The 19,777-nt window shown below is 43.0% G+C and overlaps 1 protein-coding gene across 1 annotated transcript; it reads right to left on the reverse strand.

Annotated features, from left to right (window-relative positions):
* Window positions 1-117: 117 nt before the first annotated feature.
* LOC109899798 (inorganic pyrophosphatase-like) lies at window positions 118-16,711 on the reverse strand. Its single transcript, XM_020495341.2, has 11 exons — window positions 16,535-16,711; window positions 15,674-15,738; window positions 6,394-6,447; window positions 5,396-5,515; window positions 5,023-5,109; window positions 4,545-4,671; window positions 4,023-4,150; window positions 1,632-1,717; window positions 1,304-1,379; window positions 1,074-1,113; window positions 118-466 (listed from the first exon to the last, which is right to left on the reverse strand). The coding sequence occupies exons 1-11, from the start codon at window positions 16,593-16,595 to the stop codon at window positions 435-437; spliced, it is 876 nt and encodes a 291-aa protein (XP_020350930.1). The 5' UTR covers window positions 16,596-16,711; the 3' UTR covers window positions 118-434.
* Between the last annotated feature and the right edge of the window lie 3,066 nt (window positions 16,712-19,777).

A 19,777-nucleotide genomic window follows, 5' to 3' on the forward strand; every position in this document is an offset into this window, starting at 1 on the left:
TAACCAAATCAGCCCTCATCTAAATGTCAGCTGGGTAACAGAGTACAACTTCCTACAAAATAATGTCAGACAAAATCAAATTGAAAGTTTTTACATTATCCAACAAAACGATCATAGTATTTTTGTTTTACAGATAAAGCTTTATTAAATTAATTACGATCCCATACAGTACATGAGTTGCTAGCTATAGGAAGCACACTACCAGTACTATCTCCTCGACAGCACATCTCCAATGAGACGTTTGTTAAATAACAGTAACAACACATTTCCTCAGACATTATTTCACTCTTCTTGCCCCATCTTCTCTTATCTTCAGAGTATGGAGAAGAGTCTATTCTTTCGCAGCCACACCCCTAACTGTCGTTAAGTCTATGATCTTCAAGTACACTTGCTAAACAGGTGAGACACTGGTCCATTGAGTCTTCATCTTAAAGTTACTCCTTCTCATAGTAGAACCATTTATCCACTGGAAATAGAAAATCACATGATTAGATGTGTACAGAGTAAGTCAAGTTTTTCTTGCAACCTTTCGGTTACTAGTCCAACGCTCTAACCACTAGGCTACCCTGCCACCCCAGTGAATTCACATGAATCCATTGGGTCAATTCCATTTCAATTCAAGAAGTAAACTGAAATTCTAATATTCCCCACTGACGAAAAATGTCATTGGAATCTTAGCTTACTTCCTGAATAGCAATGGAATTGACCGTCATAAAATAAAATGTGTGTACAACCATGCAGTCCTTTCCTATCATTCCAGGTTGGTCATAAAGTGACCATAAAGAGTTGAAGGTTTCCAATATGTCAAATAAATATCAGAGTCAAGGCAGGATCCAATACGTAAATATATGATCATAGCAAGGATCATTATTAACTATGGGAGTTATTTCATTTTTGTTGATTCATTTAGATCTGTTTTTATTATATGTTCAAGCAAATAGGCAGAATTAACCAAATAACAATTGCATTATCAGCGCCCATCCAACACATTTTCACAATATTCAATAAAACAAAGTAGATTCATAGTAAACGTTTCACAATCTTGAGGTAAAAATTATTTTAAAGAGACTTACCTGAGCAGGGGATAGGATCTTCGGTTCCACAAGGGGTTGTCTAAAAAAAAATACAAAAACATAAATAAAATACACATATTTGGATGGTCTGATTGAGCAATTTATAAATGTATATGCTAGACATGTTTGACCACAGCAGAGGCATGTAGGAGCACAGCACATAAAGGAGACAGGTCTGACCCGAACCTGAAGTTCTAGAAACTAGCCATAGAGAAGCAGACGGTACTGACCCCTTCTATGACAGCCTTGGCCTCGTCCGTGGAGCAGCAGAAGGGGCTGTCGCCAGCCGACACACACGTGTTTTTACTGCAGGATTGGAGAAAAAGGTCACATTAGTCAGGTATTCATTCATTTTGTATTCAGATTCAAACAAGTTCTTGCTTGTTGCTATAGTTCTTCAGAAGTCTAATTTCACAAATTAAGTGGCGGGGCTTACATGTTGGAATTACAGATTGGGCCTTTAAAGATTTATCTCATTTACAGTAATGATTTTAACATGATGGGACTGTAACAAATGCCAGTTTTAGAGGTATTTTAAATCGTGTATGCTCTCCTCACCAGTTGAGTCCTCCAGAGTTGGTCTTCTGTGAGATAAGTGCCTTCCAGAAGCCATGGGTGCTCTTGATTGTCTCAATGGCAAATTCCTGAGAAGGGGAAACACAGAGCTGAGGTTGTTGTAGGGCAAGGAAACATCCAGTTTGGGGTGGTTTTCCGGACACAGATAAAGCCTACTCCTGGAAAATGCAAACTCAATGGAGAATCCCAAATGTGAGTGCATTTTAGTCCAGGATAGTCTTCATCTATGTCCGTGAAACCAGCACTTCGCATTTCTGTATTTTAGCTGAACCGACCACTTTAAAACAAGCCTGTATTGAACTTCATTGGACACTGTATATTGTAAAAAGGTTCTCTCATCCTCAGGGACATACTATGTTGCAACAGGATAATACAACCCTATGGGTCTTGCTAAAAAAATGTCAGTTCTTGTGCAACAAACTGAATTTGCCTCTATCTGGCGAACGCAATCTAGCCTTGGTACCGGACTTTACTTGCATTCAACAACGCAACATTTAACAAGGCTATTGCAGACAGACTGACATTCAGGCTAAACAACTATCCATGAACAGTTGAAGTCAGAAGTTTACATACACTTAGGTTGGAGTCATTACAACTAGTTTTTCAACCACTACACAACATTCTTGTTAACAAAACATTAGTTTTGGCAAGTCGGTTAGGACATCTACTTTGTATGACAAGTCATTTTTACAACAATTGTTAACAGACAGAGTATTTAACTTATATCACAATTCCAGTGGGTCAGAAGTTTACATACACTAAGTTGACTGTGCCTTTAAACAGCTTGGAAAATTCCAGAAAAAGATGTCATGGTTTTAGAAGCTGCTGATAGGCTAATTGACATAATTTGAGTCAATTGGATGTGTACCTGTGGATGTATTTCAAGGCCTACCTTCAAACTCAGTGCCTCTTTGCTTGAAATCATGGGAAAATCAAAAGAAATCAGCCAAGACCTCAGAAAATAAATTGTAGACCTCCACAAGTCTGATTAATCCTTGGGAGCCATTTCCAAACGCCTGAAGGTACCACTTTCATCTGTACAAAACAATAGTACGTAAGTATAAACACCATGGGACCACGCAGCCATCATACCGCTCAGGAAGGAGACGCGTTATGTCTCCTAGAGATTAACGAACTTTGGTGCGAAAAGTGCAAATCAATCCCAGAATAGCAGCAAAGGACCTTGTGAAGATGCTGGAGGAAACAGGTACAAACGTATCTATATCTACAGTAAAATGAGTCCTATATCGACATAACCTAAAAGGCCGCTCAGTAAGGAAGAAGCGTACTGTTCCAAAACCGCCATAAAAAAGCCAGACTACAGTTTGCTACTGCACATGGGGACAAAGGTCGTACTTTTTGGAGAAATGTCCTCTGGTCTGATGAAACAAAAATAGAACAGTGTGGCCATAATGACCATCGTTATGTTTGGAGGAAAAAGGTGGTAGGCTTGCAAGCCAAAGAACACCATCCCAACCGGGGGTGGCATCATCATGTTGTGGGGGTGCTTTGCTGCAGGAGGGACTGGTGCACTTCACGAAATAGATGGCATCATGAGGGCGGAAAATTATGTGGATATATTGAAGCAACATCTAAAGACATTAGTCAGGAAGTTAAAGCTTGGTCGCAAATGGGTCTTCCAAATGGACAATGACGCCAAGCATACTTCCAAAATGGCATAAGGACAACAAAGTCAAGGTATTGGAGTGGCCATCACAAAGCCCTGACCTCAAGCCTATAGAAAAATTGTGGGCAAAACTGAAAAAGCGTGTGCGAGCAAGGAGGCCTACAAACCTGACTCAGTTACACCAGCTCTGTCAGGAGGAATGGGCCAAAATTCACCCAACTTATTATGGGAAGCTTGTGGAAGGCTACCCAAAATGTTTGTTAAACAATTTAACGGCAATGCTACCAAATACTAATTGAGTGTATGTAAACTTCTGACCCACTCGGAATGTTATGAAAGAAATAAAAGCTGAAATAAAATCTCTACTATTATTCTGACATTTCACATTCTCAAAATAAAGTGGTGATCCTAACTGACCCAAGACGGGGAATTTTTACTAGGAATAAATTTCAGGAATTGTGAAAAACTGAGTTTAAATCATTTGGCTATGGTGTATGTAAACTTCCCGACTTCAACTGTATCTAGATTGAAAAATCTGTTTTAGATGAGGGTGGATGCTGCAGAAGGTAAATAGATAAATGAAAAGTATGTTGATGAGGATGGATGTAGCTACTGTAACAAGGCTGTGATAACTTCAAGGCTACAATACCTTAACAAATACTACAGAAACAGGAGATGAGCCATTCTGGCTCGGGCCAAAAGTTTACAGAACACAAATTCCTGTGTATTGGGTACAAGATGGATACCTTGTCTTTGAACTCTCCGTTGAAGGCAAACTGGTTCTCTGGTTTCCCATCTGGTACCTTGTACCTCCTGAACCAGTCCACGGTGGCCTCCAAGTAACCTGGCTTCAGCCTCTGGATGTCACCGATGTCTGAGGTTCACAGGATAGGGTGACAGGTGAGGGAAAAGGAGTGGGGGGGAGACTTGTGGCAATAGGAGTAGACACACATGCACGCAGCCACACACCCACATTTGGGAAAACATAGATGCACTGCATTCTTCACTTGCAGATGACTGTGGCAATAGGAATACATACTTGGGGGGGGGGGGGGTTGTTCAATCACTGCATTCTTCACTTGCAGATGACTGTGGCAATAGGAATACATACTTGGGGGGGGATTGTTCAATCACTGCATTCTTCACTTGAGCAATCATATTCCAATACTACTATATGCAGTGACTTGGCTAAATGGGCACTATTAAGGAATGGCCTGTTATATTAGGGATTCTCTGTTTAGTCCACATCTAGCTCCTCCAATGCTTACTATTCAGGTCCTTAGCTTCAGGGTCCTCCACGTTGATGGCTATGACCTTCCAGTCCGTTTCCCCCTCGTCGATCATGGCCAAAACCCCCAGTACCTTCACCTTGATCACGTCCCCACGTGAACACACCTGGAGGAGGAGGCAGATTCATGATCAGTACAGCATAGAAAAGTAAGATATTGGTCACTTTCAATCATGGTCAGAAAGCAGATCACATGCTGAAGGAAAGTGCATTTCATCACGCAACCATAAACAAAGCTCATAACACAACATCTGTACAGGCAGCTGATGATGTAACAAACCCAGCTAAATTGGCGGGCATACTTTCTCGAAATTGGACACCTTGCTTAGGTGACGAAAAGCTGCTTTGAATGACACCTTAAGCATGTAGGAATGGCAGAGATTGAATGGAAGAAACAATATCAAGATCTTAAAAACGGCTCCAAAGGTTAATAGTAGTTAGAGGATAAAGTGCTGTACCTTGGTACCGATTTCACAGACGTCGATGGGGTCATTGTCACCACAGCAGTCAGTGTCTTCATCTTTGTGCCCGGGATCCTCCCAAGTCTACCGAGAAAGAGAAATACCACAGTCAAAAGAGATTGTGATATTTAGTTCATATGACAGAGAACTTGGCAATCATGGCCATTTCAACTCTAGGTGATCAATGAATTGAGTTGGACATGTAGCGTGGGTCTGCTTCTACAAACGTATTAGTCTGCATCGTAATGTTTGAATGCAGAAACAGTGACACACTACAAGGATTATGTTGGAATGCCAGAAGTCTTGTAAATGTACAGTCGCAAGCCTGTACTTGCACTTCAGACCATGTGCAGTTTGGTGACTGTCTGACCTGAGGTATTGCTCCATAGTTCCAGATGTAGCCTTTGTGGGGGAAAACATTGGCGACGTAACGCAGGTTCCCCTTCTTCACATCCTGCTTGATCGGGTTCAGGGGATCTTTGGTTGCAATCTGGAAGTAGAAAAGCCAAACATTATTGAATTATCTTTTGTGTCTTATTTTGCTTGACTAGCAAGAGAATCTTGTTTCTCACGTCTTTAAGTGCCTTTTGGCAAACTCCAAGCAGGCTGCCTTTTCCTGAGGAGTGGCTTCCGTCTGGTCACTCTACCATAAAGGCCTGATTGGTGGAGTGCTGCAGAGATGGTTGTCTCCCATCTCCACACAGGAACTCTAGAGCTCTGTCAGAGTGACCATCGGGTTCTTAGTCACCTCCCTGACTAAGACCCTTCTCCCCCGATTGCTCAGTTTGACCGGGCGGCCAGCTCTAGGAAGGTTTGGTGGTTCCAAACTTCTTCCATTTAAGAATGTTGGAGGCCACTGTGTTCTTGGGGACCTTTAATGCTGCAGAAATGTTTTGGTACCCTTCCCCAGATCTGTGCCTCGACACAATCCTGGATTAGAGATCTACGGACAATTCCTTCAACCTCATGGCTTGGTTTTTGCTCTGACATACACTGTCAACTGTGGGACCTTATATACAGGTGTGTGCCTTTCCAAATCGTGTCCAATCAATTGAATTTACCACAGGTGGACTCTAATCAAGTGGTAGAAAGATCTCAAGGATGATCATTGGAAACAGGATGCACCGGAGATCAATTTCGAGTCTCATAGCAAAGAGTCTGAATACTTATGTAAATAAGGTATGTTTTTTCTTTTTAATACATTTGCAAAACATTCAAAAAACCTGTTTTCACATTGTCATTATGGGGTATTGTGTGTAGATTGATGAGGAAAAATATTTGATCAATATTAGAATAAGGCTGTATACTTTCTGAAGACACAATGTATTGTTTTTAACTGGCTAATAAAATCAATCAAGGTGAACCTACCTCCATCTTTGCATTTGTCCATCTTGGTACTTCAACAACCACATGGAAAATGTTCTGAAAGAGAAGAAAGCTAGAAAGCATTAGTAGTAAACAAAGGCGTTTGTTCGCTGAGCTCCCCACTTGTGCCATCAAACCCCTGCAACTCATCCAGAACACTGCAGACCGCTTGGTGTTCAACCTTCAAGTTCTCCCATGTCACCCCCCTCCTCCACACTCCACTGGCTTCCAGTCAAAGTTTGTATCCACTACAAGACCATGGTACTTGCCAACGGAGCAGCAAGAGGTAGTTCCCCTCCCTACCTCCAGGCTATGCTCAAACCCTACACCCCAACCCGAGCACTACGTTCTGCAACCTCTGGTCTCTTGGCCCTCCCACCCCTACGGAAGGGCAGCTCCCACTCAGCCCAGTCCAAGCTCTTCCTTGTCCTGGCACCCTAATGTTGGAACTAGCTTCCCCTTGAAGCTAGGACAGCAGAGTCCCTGTTCCTGCCCTGAAAACATCTGAAACCCTACCTCTTCAAAGAGTATCTTAAATACCACCCCCCCTCCCCCTCCCCCCATTTTCAAGCAGAAGTGCTTATCCAGAGCAACTTACAGTAGTGAGTGAATACATTTTCATACTTGTGTCCCAGTTTGTCACATGATATCAATATACCCAGCAATAATGTATTTATGCCTATGGCTATGTTGGAGGAAAGGAAAGGCCATCCAACTCTGATATATTACTCCAGAGAGATAAGACAATGATTAAAGAGTTCAGTGTTGGAGTGGTAAAGACCATTGCTTTGGCAAACAGACTATGACATTACTAGCGGTACTCCTACTCTCCCAAACGCATAGGGAACAAAAATGAATACATTACAAACAATTCCAACCACGAATGCTATGGAGATACAATAACATCTTTAAAGGTGCAGTATGCAGAAACCACTCTAGCATTTCCTGGTTGCTAAAATTCGAAGTGATAACGAATACAGTTGTTTGTGTCATCCGTTTCGGGAAAGTACTTGCATGATTGTGTATCCAACTCACTCAGGTGCTTCGCTATATCACATTTGCCATTGTCCTTAAGCTTGAGTTCATTTGCACACAAAAAAGAAATCATACGATGATGGAAAGACCTGTGTGTTGTCCTTGTTAATGCAGACAGAGAAGAGCTCCAACTTCTTAATCATAGCCTCAATTTTGTCCCGCACATTGAATATAGTTGAGGAGAGTTCCTGTAATCCTAGATTCAGATCATTCTGGCGAGAAAAAACATAACTCAGATAAGCCAGTCGTGTGAGAAACTCGTCATCATGCAAGCGGTCAGACAAGTGAAAATGGGTCAGTAAAGAACTTTAAGCTCGTCTCTCAATTAAAAAAAACGTGTCAATACTTTGCCCCTTGATAACCAGCGCACTTCTGTATTTTGTAAAAGCGTTACATGGTTGCTGCCCATATCATTGCATCGTGCAGAAAATACACGAGAGTTCAGGGGCCTTGCTTTAACAACGTTAACCATTTTCACTGTAGTGTCCTTCCTATTTCACAACAAAGCATCCTTCATTCAAGCCGCCAAACATACCCTCGTAAAACTGACTATCCTACCGATCCTTGACTTCGGCGATGTCATCTGCAAAATAACTTCCAATACTCTACTCAGAAAACTGGATGCAGTCTATCACAGTGCCATCCATTTCGTTACCAAAGCCCCTTATACCACCCACCACTGCGACCTGTATGCTCTAGTCGGCTGGCCCTCGCTACATATTCGTCGCCAGACCCACTGGCTCCAGGTCATCTATAAATCTATGCTAGGTAAAGCTCCGCCTTACCTCAGCTCACTGGTCACGATAACACCCACCCGTAACATGCGCTCCAGCAGGTATATCTCACTGGTCATCCCCAAAGCCAGCGCGTCATTTGGCCACCTTTCCTTCCAGTTCTCTGCGGCCAGTGACTGGAACGAATTGCAAAAATCGCTGAAGCTGGAGACTCAAATTTCCCTCACTAACTTTAAACATCAGCTATTTGAGCAGCTAACCGATCGCTGCAGCTGTACATAGTCCATCTGTAAATAGCCCACCCAATCCACCTACCCATATTGTTTTTATTTACTTTTCTGTTCTTTTTCACACCAGTATCACTACTTGCACATCATCTGCTCATCTATCACTCCAGTGTTAATCTCCTAAATTGTAATTACTTTGCTACTATGGCCTATTTATTGCCTTACCTCCTCACGCCATTTGCACACACTGTATCTAGACTTTCTTTTTTTTCTCTATTGTGTTATTGACTGTACGCTTGTTTATTCCATGTGTAACTCTGTGTTTGTGTCGCACTGCTTTGCTTTATCTTGGCACAGTCGCAGTTGTAAATGAGAACTTGTTCTCAACTAGCTTACCTGGTAAAAAAAAAAAAAGCTACCTGTATTTGACATTGTGTTGTTATTTCGCTGAACACTAGATGGCTTCATTTTAGGCAGTGAAACGAGACTACTCAGGCGAGAAAACCTCACCCAAATGTATAGCACTGTTGGAAAATAGAAATGGAATCACATTTTTACTTGGCGTACCCCCGTACCCAGGTAGGAATACCTGGTGTAGAGTCACTGTACCATCTAAACCGCTGTGAAATATATTTTCATTTAATTTTGATTGGTGTATGGGCGAATGGGTGTATCGAGACCGCTCTGCTATAGGTTCGACGTTTTTGTGGTGAATGACTTCAGGATTTTTGGTGTCGGCTCTGACTTCTGTAGGTAGAGTCGCAGGAGTCGACTCTTGCTCGACTCCCAAAACATGCAGAAACGAATACGCGCACACATAAACACCATCTCATATATTGCAGTCCTACTAGGAAGACAACACGTGTTCAAGAGGACTGACATGAGCATGATGCTGCCCATTTGCCTATAGAAAGGCCCATTTTGTTTGAATATATAAATACTATTTAAGCGATATCTTATGGGATGATACATACAGATTACCAAGATACAGTATAGCCCAGTGGTTCTAGGACCCCTGCCCTGGGAGTACTTGTCCTATCCGCAGGGGGTACTTGAACTCATGAGACCATAGGCTTACTGGTAACATGTACATGAGGGGGTACTTCAGGGGTACTCCGGGCAGAGCAAAATTCAGTTAGTGGTACAGTAACCCAAAAAAGTTGGGAACCACTGGTATAGCCTGTGCTCACGGTTCTGACCGTCTCGCTGCCTGCCCCGATCCGAACTCTCACTCACCTGCTCCCCTTTCTGTTCTCTATGAAAAACTCTAGTATGTGTTCTGTTTTTGGTCTGTTATGTGTAGAATAGCTCAGCATACTCACTGATAGCCCCTACTTCAGTGAACTTGCTCAAGACCTTGTAATCCAAGAAATTGCAAAATACAGCATTGCGATAGCCTATAGCCTACATCTTTTGATTACCAATGCAGTGTTCTGAATGTCTGCCTGGTGGCCGACATGCCTGGCTGTGCCCCTCCCATCCATCTCTCCCCTCGCTAGCTCGGTCTTTCTTTGCTGTGAAAGATGAGTTTGTGTTCTCCAAGTAGACCACGGAAAATTGTTTTCTCCGTTGCAAAAAAATACATAATCTTAAGAGTCGAAGCTTGACACCCAGAAATAGGAGTCGACGGGCAAGGAGTCAGGGATTTGATACTTGGAGTCGACTCCCCACCAGTAGTTCTCTCCCCAGGCAACTACTATATATTGAACTACCGTACCATGAGTCAGGACTTCTGTTTTTAAGTCCGAGGACAAGTCATATTGCACTGTTAGTTTCACACATAATTGTATATTTTCTGTTATAAAACTGACGACTGTTTATTAGTTATTAAAATGATTGATGATGGGTGTACTGTTGTTTCATGCGTTGCATGTGTGTGCTTACTATGACTGTCACCATGATATTGGCTATTAGGTACTCGTCGAGCGGGAGCAAAGGGCACTGAGTCCCGGTGTGGTTACTGTATTATTGCTGTTCAGGCCCTCACCATTGAGTAGTTGACTATGTATGCATGCATGCATGTATGTATGTAACCAAGGTGACATCTAGATGGTTATCAATAGGGTTGAACATTTTGGGGAATATTCAGAGGTGGAAACTTTGTGGGAATTAATGGAAATATATGCAAATTAATACCATTTAAATGTAGATGTTTTTTGCATTGGATATATTTATCATATCATATGGAGACAGAAACATAAACCTTTAACCTTATCATAAGTAGACATAATTGCAAATGATTCAAATACTTCCAATAGAAGTCAAAAAAACAATTTAGTTACGAATTTAACTTTAATTAAATGAGATGAATGTTCACATGGAATGATTTCATTGAACAACAAAAGGGAAGATTGAATGATCCTGAATGATCCCCAATGATCCATCGCATTTCCCAAAAATGTTTCCAACATACATCTGTAAAATGATAGTCTAGAAACTAAAGCTTTGGTTGTCTTCCTCTCAGGCTTCCATGTATTCTCCCTAGACCTCCTCAATGTCCACCTCTTGATCATCAGACTGAGGCCTCATCTTCACTATCACTTTCCAACCTTGTTGAGGATGGCTTGTTGTCAGGCTCAAAAAGGGTCAAATTAGCCCTCTGCTTGGAGCGACAGTGAAGTGGTCAGGACAGTACGGATTTATTCTCTTACATCTGCAAGCAGAGTCTGAACATCAGACAGGATGGCATTGTCTCCCTCAATCTGTGCAATGGCTACTTCTATAGGTTTCAGGCTGCTTACCACTCTCTCCCAAAATACATCATCCAGGAGGATCCTCTTGATGGGGCTGTCCATACCGGCAGACTGTGATATGGCCATTTCAACCCTTGTATTGGTCAGCCTGTTGCATGCTTTGGTGTGTGTTCCCAAACAAGGACCAGTTGCGCTCTGAGGCGGCTGATGGTTTGTGGGATTTGAAGGCAACAGGGGAAAAAGCCTCAGATCCACAAAGTCCCTTCCACCAGGTGGCTGATGAGATATGTTGGCACGACTGCAATATTGCATCTACATCCCAAAGCCCTTGCTTGGAAGTGTACCCAGACTGCCAAGAATCTTGCCCTCATCCAGGCCAAGGTGGCGAGACACTGTAGTGAGGACACCATAGGCGTTGCTGATCTCTGCACCAGACAGGATGCTCTTGCCAGGATACTTGGGGTCCAAAATGTACGCAGGGCTGCAGGCAGAAGTCTTCACGCTTTTTGATGTATTTCAGAACTGAAGTTTCCTCTGCTTGGAGCAACAGTGAAGTGGGCAGGGCAATGCGGATTTCTTATCTTACATCTGCAAGCAGAGTCTGAAGATCAGACAGGATGTGCAATGGATACTGCTATAGGTTTCAGGAGTTTCAGGCTACTTACCACTCTCTCCCAAAACACATCATCCAGGAGGATCCTCTTGATGGGGCTGTCCATATCGGCAGACTGTGATATGGCCATTTCTTGGAGACACTCCTTCCCCTTCAGGAGACTGTCAAACATGATGACAACACCACCCCAACGGGTGTTGCTGGGCAGCTTCAATGTGGTGCTCTTATTCTTCTCACTTTGCTTGGTGAGGTAGATTGCTGCTATAACTTGATGACCCTTCACATACCTAACCATTTCCTTGGCTCTCCTGTAGACTGTATCCATTGTTTTCAGTGCCATGATGTCCTTGAGGAACAGATTTAATGCATGAGCAGCACAGCCAATGGATGTGATGTGAGGGCAGGACTCCTCCACTTTAGACCAAGCAGCCTTCATGTTTGCAGCATTGTCTGCCACCAGTGCAAATACCTTCTGTGGTCCAAGGTCATTGATGACTGCCTTCAGCTCATCTGCAATGTAGAGACCGGTGTGTCTGTTGTCCCTTGTGTCTGCTCTTGTAAAATACTGGTTGAGGGGTGGAGATGATGTAGTTAATTATTCCTTGCCCACGAACATTCGATCACCCATCAGAGATGATTACAATACAGTCTGCTTTCTCTATGATTTGCTTGACCTTCACTTGATCTTTGCATCCAGCAAATTAGTAGATAAAGCATGTCTGGTTGGAGGGGTGTATGCTGGGCAGAGAACATTCAGAAATCTCTTCCAATACACATAGCCTGTGAGCATCAGAGGTGAACCAGTTGCATACACAGCTTGAGCAAGACATTCATCAGCATTTCTCTGACTATGTTCCTCCATTGTGTCAAAAAAACTTCTGATTTCAGGAGGACCATGAGCTGTTGCTATCGATAAGGTATCTGATTCATCCTTTTCACCTCAAATGAAGTAGAAGGACTTTTGTCAGAGGTTGTTTGTTGCAAGCACTGAGGGACTTTATGCACTTGGCCAGTTGAATCTGCATCTTTGTTGCATTCTTCACATATGATTTGGCACAGTATTTGAAATGTCTCCACACATCAGAGAGTGCCCATGGCATTTTCCTGTAAAGATTATATAATTGTAAAAATAAAAAATACAATTCCATGTACAGATAAATAGTTAAGCAGTTAGATTAAACAACTCCTTTGTAAGATACATGTTTTAAAATGAAACATGTATGGAAACAGGTGAATTAACACTCAGTTAGCAGGCTCAAGCAAGCTAAAAACCCACATGGTAGCAAAAACTAACTAGTATAAATTGTTAACAAGTTAGAAATTATTTAAAAACACACTTTGCTGTAGGCTACTATTTACTAGTTTAAAAAAATCATGTATGTCATAAAATACACTGCTCAAAAAAATAAAGGGAACACTAAAATAACACATCCTAGATCTGAATGAATGAAATATTCTTATTAAATACTTTTTTTCTTTACATAGTTGAATGTGCTGGACAACAAAAATCACACAAAAATTATCAATGGAAATCAAATTTATCAACCCATGGAGGTCTGGATTTGGAGTCACACTCAAAATTAAAGTGGAAAACCACACTACAGGCTGATCCAACTTTGATGTAATGTCCTTAAAACAAGTCAAAATGAGTCTCAGTAGTGTGTGTGTGGCCTCCACGTGCCTGTATGACCTCCCTACAACGCCTGGGTATGCTTCTGATGAGGTGGCGGATGGTCTCCTGAGGGATCTCCTCCAGGCCTGGACTAAAGCATCCGCCAACTCCTGGACAGTCTGTGGTGCAACGTGGCGTTGGTGGATGGAGCGAGACATGATGTCCCAGATGTGCTCAATTGGATTCAGGTCTGGGGAACGGGCGGGCCAGTCCATAGCATCAATGCCTTCCTCTTGCAGGCACTGCTGACACATTCCAGCCACATGAGGTCTAGCATTGTCTTGCATTAGGAGGAACCCAGGGCCAACCGCACCAGCATATGTTCTCACAAGGGGTCTGAGGATCTCATCTCGGTACCTAATGGCAGTCAGGCTACCTCTGGCGAGCACATGGAGGGCTGTGCGGCCCCCCAAATAAATGCCACCCCATACCATGACTGACCCACCGCCAAACCGGTCATGCTGGAGGATGTTGCAGGCAGAAGAACGTTCTCCACAGCGTCTCCAGACTCTGTCACGTGCTCAGTGTGAACCTGCTTTCATCTGAAGAGCACAGGGCGCCAGTGGCAAATTTGCCAATCTTGGTGTTCTCTGGCAAATGCCAAACGTCCTGCACGGTGTTGGGCTGTAAGCACAACCCCCACCTGTGGACATCGGGCCCTCATACCACCCTCATGGAGTCGGTTTCTGACCGTTTGATCAGACACATGCACATTTGTGGCCTGCTGGAGGTCATTTTGCAGGGCTCTGGCAGTGCTCCTCCTTGCACAAAGGCGGAGGTAGCAGTCCTGCTGCTGGGTTGTTGCCCTCCTGCGGCCTCCTCCACGTCTCCTGATGTACTGGCCTGTCTCCTGGTAGCGCCTCCATGCTCTGGACACTACGCTGACACAGCAAACCTTCTTGCCACAGCTTGCATTGATGTCCCATCCTGGATGAGCTGCACTACCTGAGCCACTTGTGTGGGTTGTAGACTCCGTCTCATGCTACCACTAGAGTGAAAGCACCGCCAGCATTCAAAAGTGACCAAAACATCAGCCAGGAAGCATAGGAACTGAGAAGTGGTCTGTGGTCCCCACCTGCAGAACCACTCCCTTATTGGGGGGTGTCTTGCTAATTGCCTATAATTTCCATCTGTTGTCTATTCCACTTGCACAACAGCATGTGAAATGTATTGTCAATCAGTGTTGCTTCCTAAGTGGACAGTTTGATTTCACAGAAGTGTGATTGACTTGGAGTTACATTGTGTTGTTTAAGTGTTCCCTTTATTTTTTTGAGCAGTGTATATTCAGCCCACACAGTATTGTAATCAAAACTTACCAGAAAGCATGTAGTCATTGGCTCAGACAGTGTAGTAGTGTGGGCTCAAAGCATCTCATTAGTGTGCAAGACCTTGAGAATCAGCTGTACATGTGATGGAAGAATGCACTGTGCATGCAGAGGGTTGCAATTCCATTGAATTGGGGAAAATATGCCACAAGACCTAGAATTGCCTTATGTGTATCTCACAAAATAGCATCACTGTTATAAGCTAACCTTTTTGATGAATTTAAGCAAAATTCCCAGGCTTAACTTCCCATGGAAAATTTACCGGAAAGTTTCCGACCCTTTGCAACCCTAGTTATCAATATTAGTTATTTCTTGTGTACTCCGCTATCCTACTTGAAATACAATTCCACGTAGCTACTGCCGGCAATAATAATGTTACCCATTAGGAAGCACAACACCCCGCCGGCTTACTATCGACTCGTAGTGCAGCCCAATCAGCCACTCAAAACGGTCTTGAATGGCAACAAATCTGCCCAAATAGCTGATTTGCTTTCCATTCATTATTCCTTTAACCCGGATGATGCTGGGCCAATTGTGCGCCATCCTATGGGACTCCCAATCACAGCCGGTTGTGATACAGCCTGGAATCAAACTAGGGTCTGTAGTGACGCATCTAGCACTGAGATGCAGTGCCTTGGACCGCTGCACCACTTAATATGTTTGCTTGAGCTGGTGTACAAAACCGAAAGTAAAATATGCAAAAATTTAACTGAAGAATGAGAAGCATAGAAATAGAGAACATAAAAACAACATATACCACTTCTTAGATTTGCTTTCAATGAGAATGACATATCTACAATTCACATTTCTATGTGCATTTGTTCAGGTCACCCAAAAAGTTTAATATTGCAGATTTAACAATGAGTCAAAAGTTAGACTAAGTGGGTATCTTTCTATAAAGAAGCAGTTGAATTGATATCCCATCTCCATTCAGTGTGTGTGTGATATGTAATGGGGCGTTGTAGCAGGATAAAGGTGACATACCTGGCTCTCATCAGCATACATAGGTATGTCATGGAATGGGGAGACATACTTTCCATCAGCATTTTCTAAAGAGAACAGACAACATACATCATGAGAATGGGAGATTATGAGTGAACTTTAAGTTTAGTGTGTGTAAATGTATGAATGTATGTAAGTAAGAAATCAACCACTTACACATGATACAATTAACCCCCAGTGTAATGGTAATTAAATGCGCAATCATAAAGGCTGCACTGTACGCAACAAATATGAAAGACTGCTACATCACATTTTGAACAATGATACATTCAGGCTAACACTGGTTACATGAGAAACACCTTTTGTTTGACAGTTCTTAATGCCTAATCTTGATCTTAGAAACTGAAACTGGGCGTAACCCACACGTACAGTAGCTAAAATATGATTTTATCGAGGTTACTGGTGTCGTATCCCAAAAAGACTAGCTAACTAATGTCAGAAATACCACAATGACAGGATAACTTTAACACACTAAAACAGCTGAATTGGATCTTGATACCGGTAAGTCATGTTCATGTCCAGCAAACCGGCCAAACTGGTCCATGCAATTGCTAGTTACTGTATGTCTGCTCAACTCAAATGGGAGCAAAGGTCAAAGCGCTGATGTATGCATATACTCAACGATCCTAACTAGGTGCAAATACCTGTGAAATCTACACTTGAACTTGACATTAGGAGTATAAAACCAACGCAAAATTAATAAATAAGTGACAAGTGGGAGGTGGGGCCCGATCCCACTAGTAAGCCGGCAAATTCACAATGGACTCGACCCTGGCCGTATTATAGCTAGCTATTAACTAAGCTAGTTTAAGCTATATTTCCATTAAAATGTGGACCACTTACTGAAAAACAAACGGTAGCTCAATGTATTGGGGTTTCCCCTCTCTTCGACTGTGAAGCTCATGTTTAGTCTGTGTTGGGCTCTTGCCGAGGATGCAGTGATGGCTAGTGTACTGAGTGTTGCAAATAAATCCACCTAGAACTGTATTGCACATGCGCATTTCTAGACAGAAAGCTTAGAAAGTGTGCTGCAACTGCGCATAATGAATAATCATAAACGCATGATGGAGTGTTCACGGGCTATCAAAATTCAGAACCTCCGAGTTAAAATAAACCTAGTTATTTACTTTGAGCTTTCTATTTGGTTGATTCTGATACCTTTCAAGTGGGTATTATCTTTCTACAACGAGTTTCCCATTCTGCGTTTCTTATTTTTGACTAGCACATCTGAGTTGCCTATTAACGCAGCATCACAAACAAAATGTTATGCTGTGTTCTTAACCGAGTGGGAAGGTGGTATTTACCACATACGACTGTGAAAAATCCACTTAAATGCCCCTCCAACTGATAGTTACTAGTGGGAAACTCGTCTATCATCCCTGATGCTGCGTTCAAGACAACTCGGAAGTCAGAAACTCTGTGATTATTAACTGGAATCTCGTTGAAGAAAGGTCTGGGTTTACCACTTGGAAAGTATCAATGATCAATTAGGAAGCTCTACACAAAAAAACACATGCAAACTTCAACTGAGGTTCTGAGTTGCCACACTCAAAACGTTTATTTAACTAGGCAAGTCAGTTAAGAATAAACCCAGGACGATGCTGGGCCAATTGTTTGGTGCAACATCGCAAGACATCTGGAAATGCTTGTAAAGCAGACCAAACAGACCAGGCCAGGATCAAATCACTTGCGCCAAATACAACAGGTGTAGTGTAATGCTTACTTACATGCCCCTAACCAACAATGCAGTTTAATAATACAAATAAGAATAAGATAAATGAAAGAAACAAAAATTTAAAGAGCAGCAGTAAAATAACAAAGCAAAACTATATACAGGGGGTACCGGTACAGAGTCAATGTGCAGGGGCACCGGTTAGATGAGGTAATTGAGGTAATATGTACATGTAGGTAGAGTTATTAAAGTGACTATGCATAGATATTAACAGAGAGTAGCAGCGGCGTAAAAGGGGAGGGGGCCTGAGGACCCATGCCAAATCTTTTCAGTCTCCTGAGGGGAATAGGTTTTGTTGTGCCCTCTTCACGACTGTCTTGGTGTGCTTAGACCATGTTAGTTTGTCGGTGATGTGGACACTAAGGAACTGGAAGCTCTCAACCTGTTCCATTACAGCCCTGTCGATGAGAAGGGGGGCATGCTCGGTCCGCCTTTTCCTGTAGTCCACAATCATCTCCTTTGTCTTGATCACGTTGAGGGAGAGGTTGTTGTCCTGGCACCACATGGCCAGGTCTCTGACCTCCTCCCTATAAGCTGTCTCGTCATTGTCGGTGATCAGGCCTACCACTGTTGTGTCGTCAGCAAACTTAATGATGGTGTTGGAGTCGTGCCTGGCCGTGCAGTCATGGGTGAACAGGGAGTACAGGAAGGGACTGAGCACGCACACCTGAGGGGCCCCTGTGTTGAGGATCAGCATGGCGGATGTGTTGTTACCTACCCTTACCACCTGGGGGCGGACCTTCAGGAAGTCCAGGATCCAGTTGCAGAGGGAGGTGTTTAGGCCCAGGGTGCTTAGCTTATTGATGAGCTTTGAGGGCACTATGGTGTTGAAGGCTGAACTGTAGTCAATGAATAGCATTCTCACATAGGTGTTCAGGCTTTTGTCCAGGTGGAAAAGGACAATGTGGAGTGCAATAGAGATTGCATCATCTGTGGATCTGTTAGGGCGGTATGCAAATTGGAGTGGGTCTAGGGTTTCTGGGATAATGGTGTTGATGTGAGCCATGACCAGTCTTTCAAAGCATTTCATGGTTACAGACGTGAGTGCTACGAGTCGGTAGTCATTTAGGCAGGTTACCTTAGTGTTCTTGGGCACAGGGACTATGGTGGTCTGCTTGAAACATGTTGGTATTACAGACTCAGACAGGGAGAGGTTGAAAATGTCAGTGAAGACACTTGCCAGTTGGTCAGTTCATGCTCGGAATACACATCCCGGTAATCCATCTCGCCCTGCGGCCTTGTGAATGTTGACCTGTTTAAAGATCTTACTCACATCTATGGAAAGCGTGATCACACGGTCGTGCAGAACAGCTGATGCTCTTATGCATGTTTCAATGTTACTTGCCTCGAAGCGAGCATAGAAGTAATTTAGCTTGTCTGGTAGACTGGTTGTCACTGGGCAGCTCGGGGCTGTGCTTCCCTTTGTAGTCTGTAAGAGTTTGCAAGCCCTGCCACATCTGACGAGCGTCGGAGCCGGTGTAGTACGAGTCGATCTTAGTCCTGTATTGACACTTTGCCTGTTTGATGCTTTGTTGAAGGGTATAGCACGATTTCTTACAAGCTTCCGGGTTAGAGTCCCGCCTCTTTGAAAGTGGCAGCTCTACCTTTTAGCTCAGTGCAAATGTAATCCATGGCTTCTGGTTGGGGTATGTACGTACAGTCACTGTGGGGACTCCTCAATGACATTGGAAGAATCCCAGATGCTGCTGTTCTATCCTGCCGATACAGCGTATAACCAGCCAGCTGTATGTTGATAATGTCGTCGTTCAACTACAACTCTGTGAAGCATATGTTATTACAGATTGTAATGTCCCGTTGGTAGTTTAATCTTCCTCGTAGAGCGTAAATTTTATTTTCCAATGATTGCAAGTTAGCTAGTAGAACAGAAGGCAGTGGGGGTTTATTCGATCGCCTACGAATTCTCAGAAGGCAGCCCGACCTCCGTCCTCTTTTTCTCCGTCTTCTCTTCATGCAAATAACATGGATTTGGGCCCGTTTCCAGGAAGCAGTATGTCCTTCACGTCAGGCTCGTTGGACTCGTTAAAGGAAAGAAAGCCTCTGCCAGTTTGTGGTGACTAATTGCTGTTCTGATGTCCAGAAGTTATTTTGCCATAAGAGATGGTAGCAGCAACATTATATACAGAATAATTACATATTTTTTTAAACAACGCAAAAAATAGAACAAAAAAACACAGTTGGTTAGGAGCACATAAAACGTCAGCCATCTTCTCCAGCGCCTTGATACATTACATGGTTAGCAGATGTTATTGCGAGTGTAGTTAAATGCTTGTGCTTCTAGTTCCGACAGTGCAGTAATATCTAACAAGTAATCTAACAATTCCACAACAACTACC

The sequence above is a fragment of the Oncorhynchus kisutch genome, linkage group LG11, assembly GCF_002021735.2.
Source record: "Oncorhynchus kisutch isolate 150728-3 linkage group LG11, Okis_V2, whole genome shotgun sequence".
Taxonomy (NCBI): Eukaryota; Metazoa; Chordata; class Actinopteri; order Salmoniformes; family Salmonidae; genus Oncorhynchus; species Oncorhynchus kisutch.

Bases quoted from the DNA above. Each gene is read 5' to 3' on its own strand.
- LOC109899798 (XM_020495341.2), bottom strand. From the start codon at position 16,595: ATGAGCTTCACAGTCGAAGAGAGGGGAAACCCCAATACATTGAGCTAC. The intron at 15,739-16,534 runs GTAAGTGGTCCA...TGTTCTCTTTAG, and splicing joins GAGCTACCGTTTGTTTTTCA to AAAATGCTGATGGAAAGTAT. The intron at 1,114-1,303 runs GTCAGTACCGTC...ATTTTTTTTTAG, and splicing joins CCAAGGCTGTCATAGAAGGG to ACAACCCCTTGTGGAACCGA.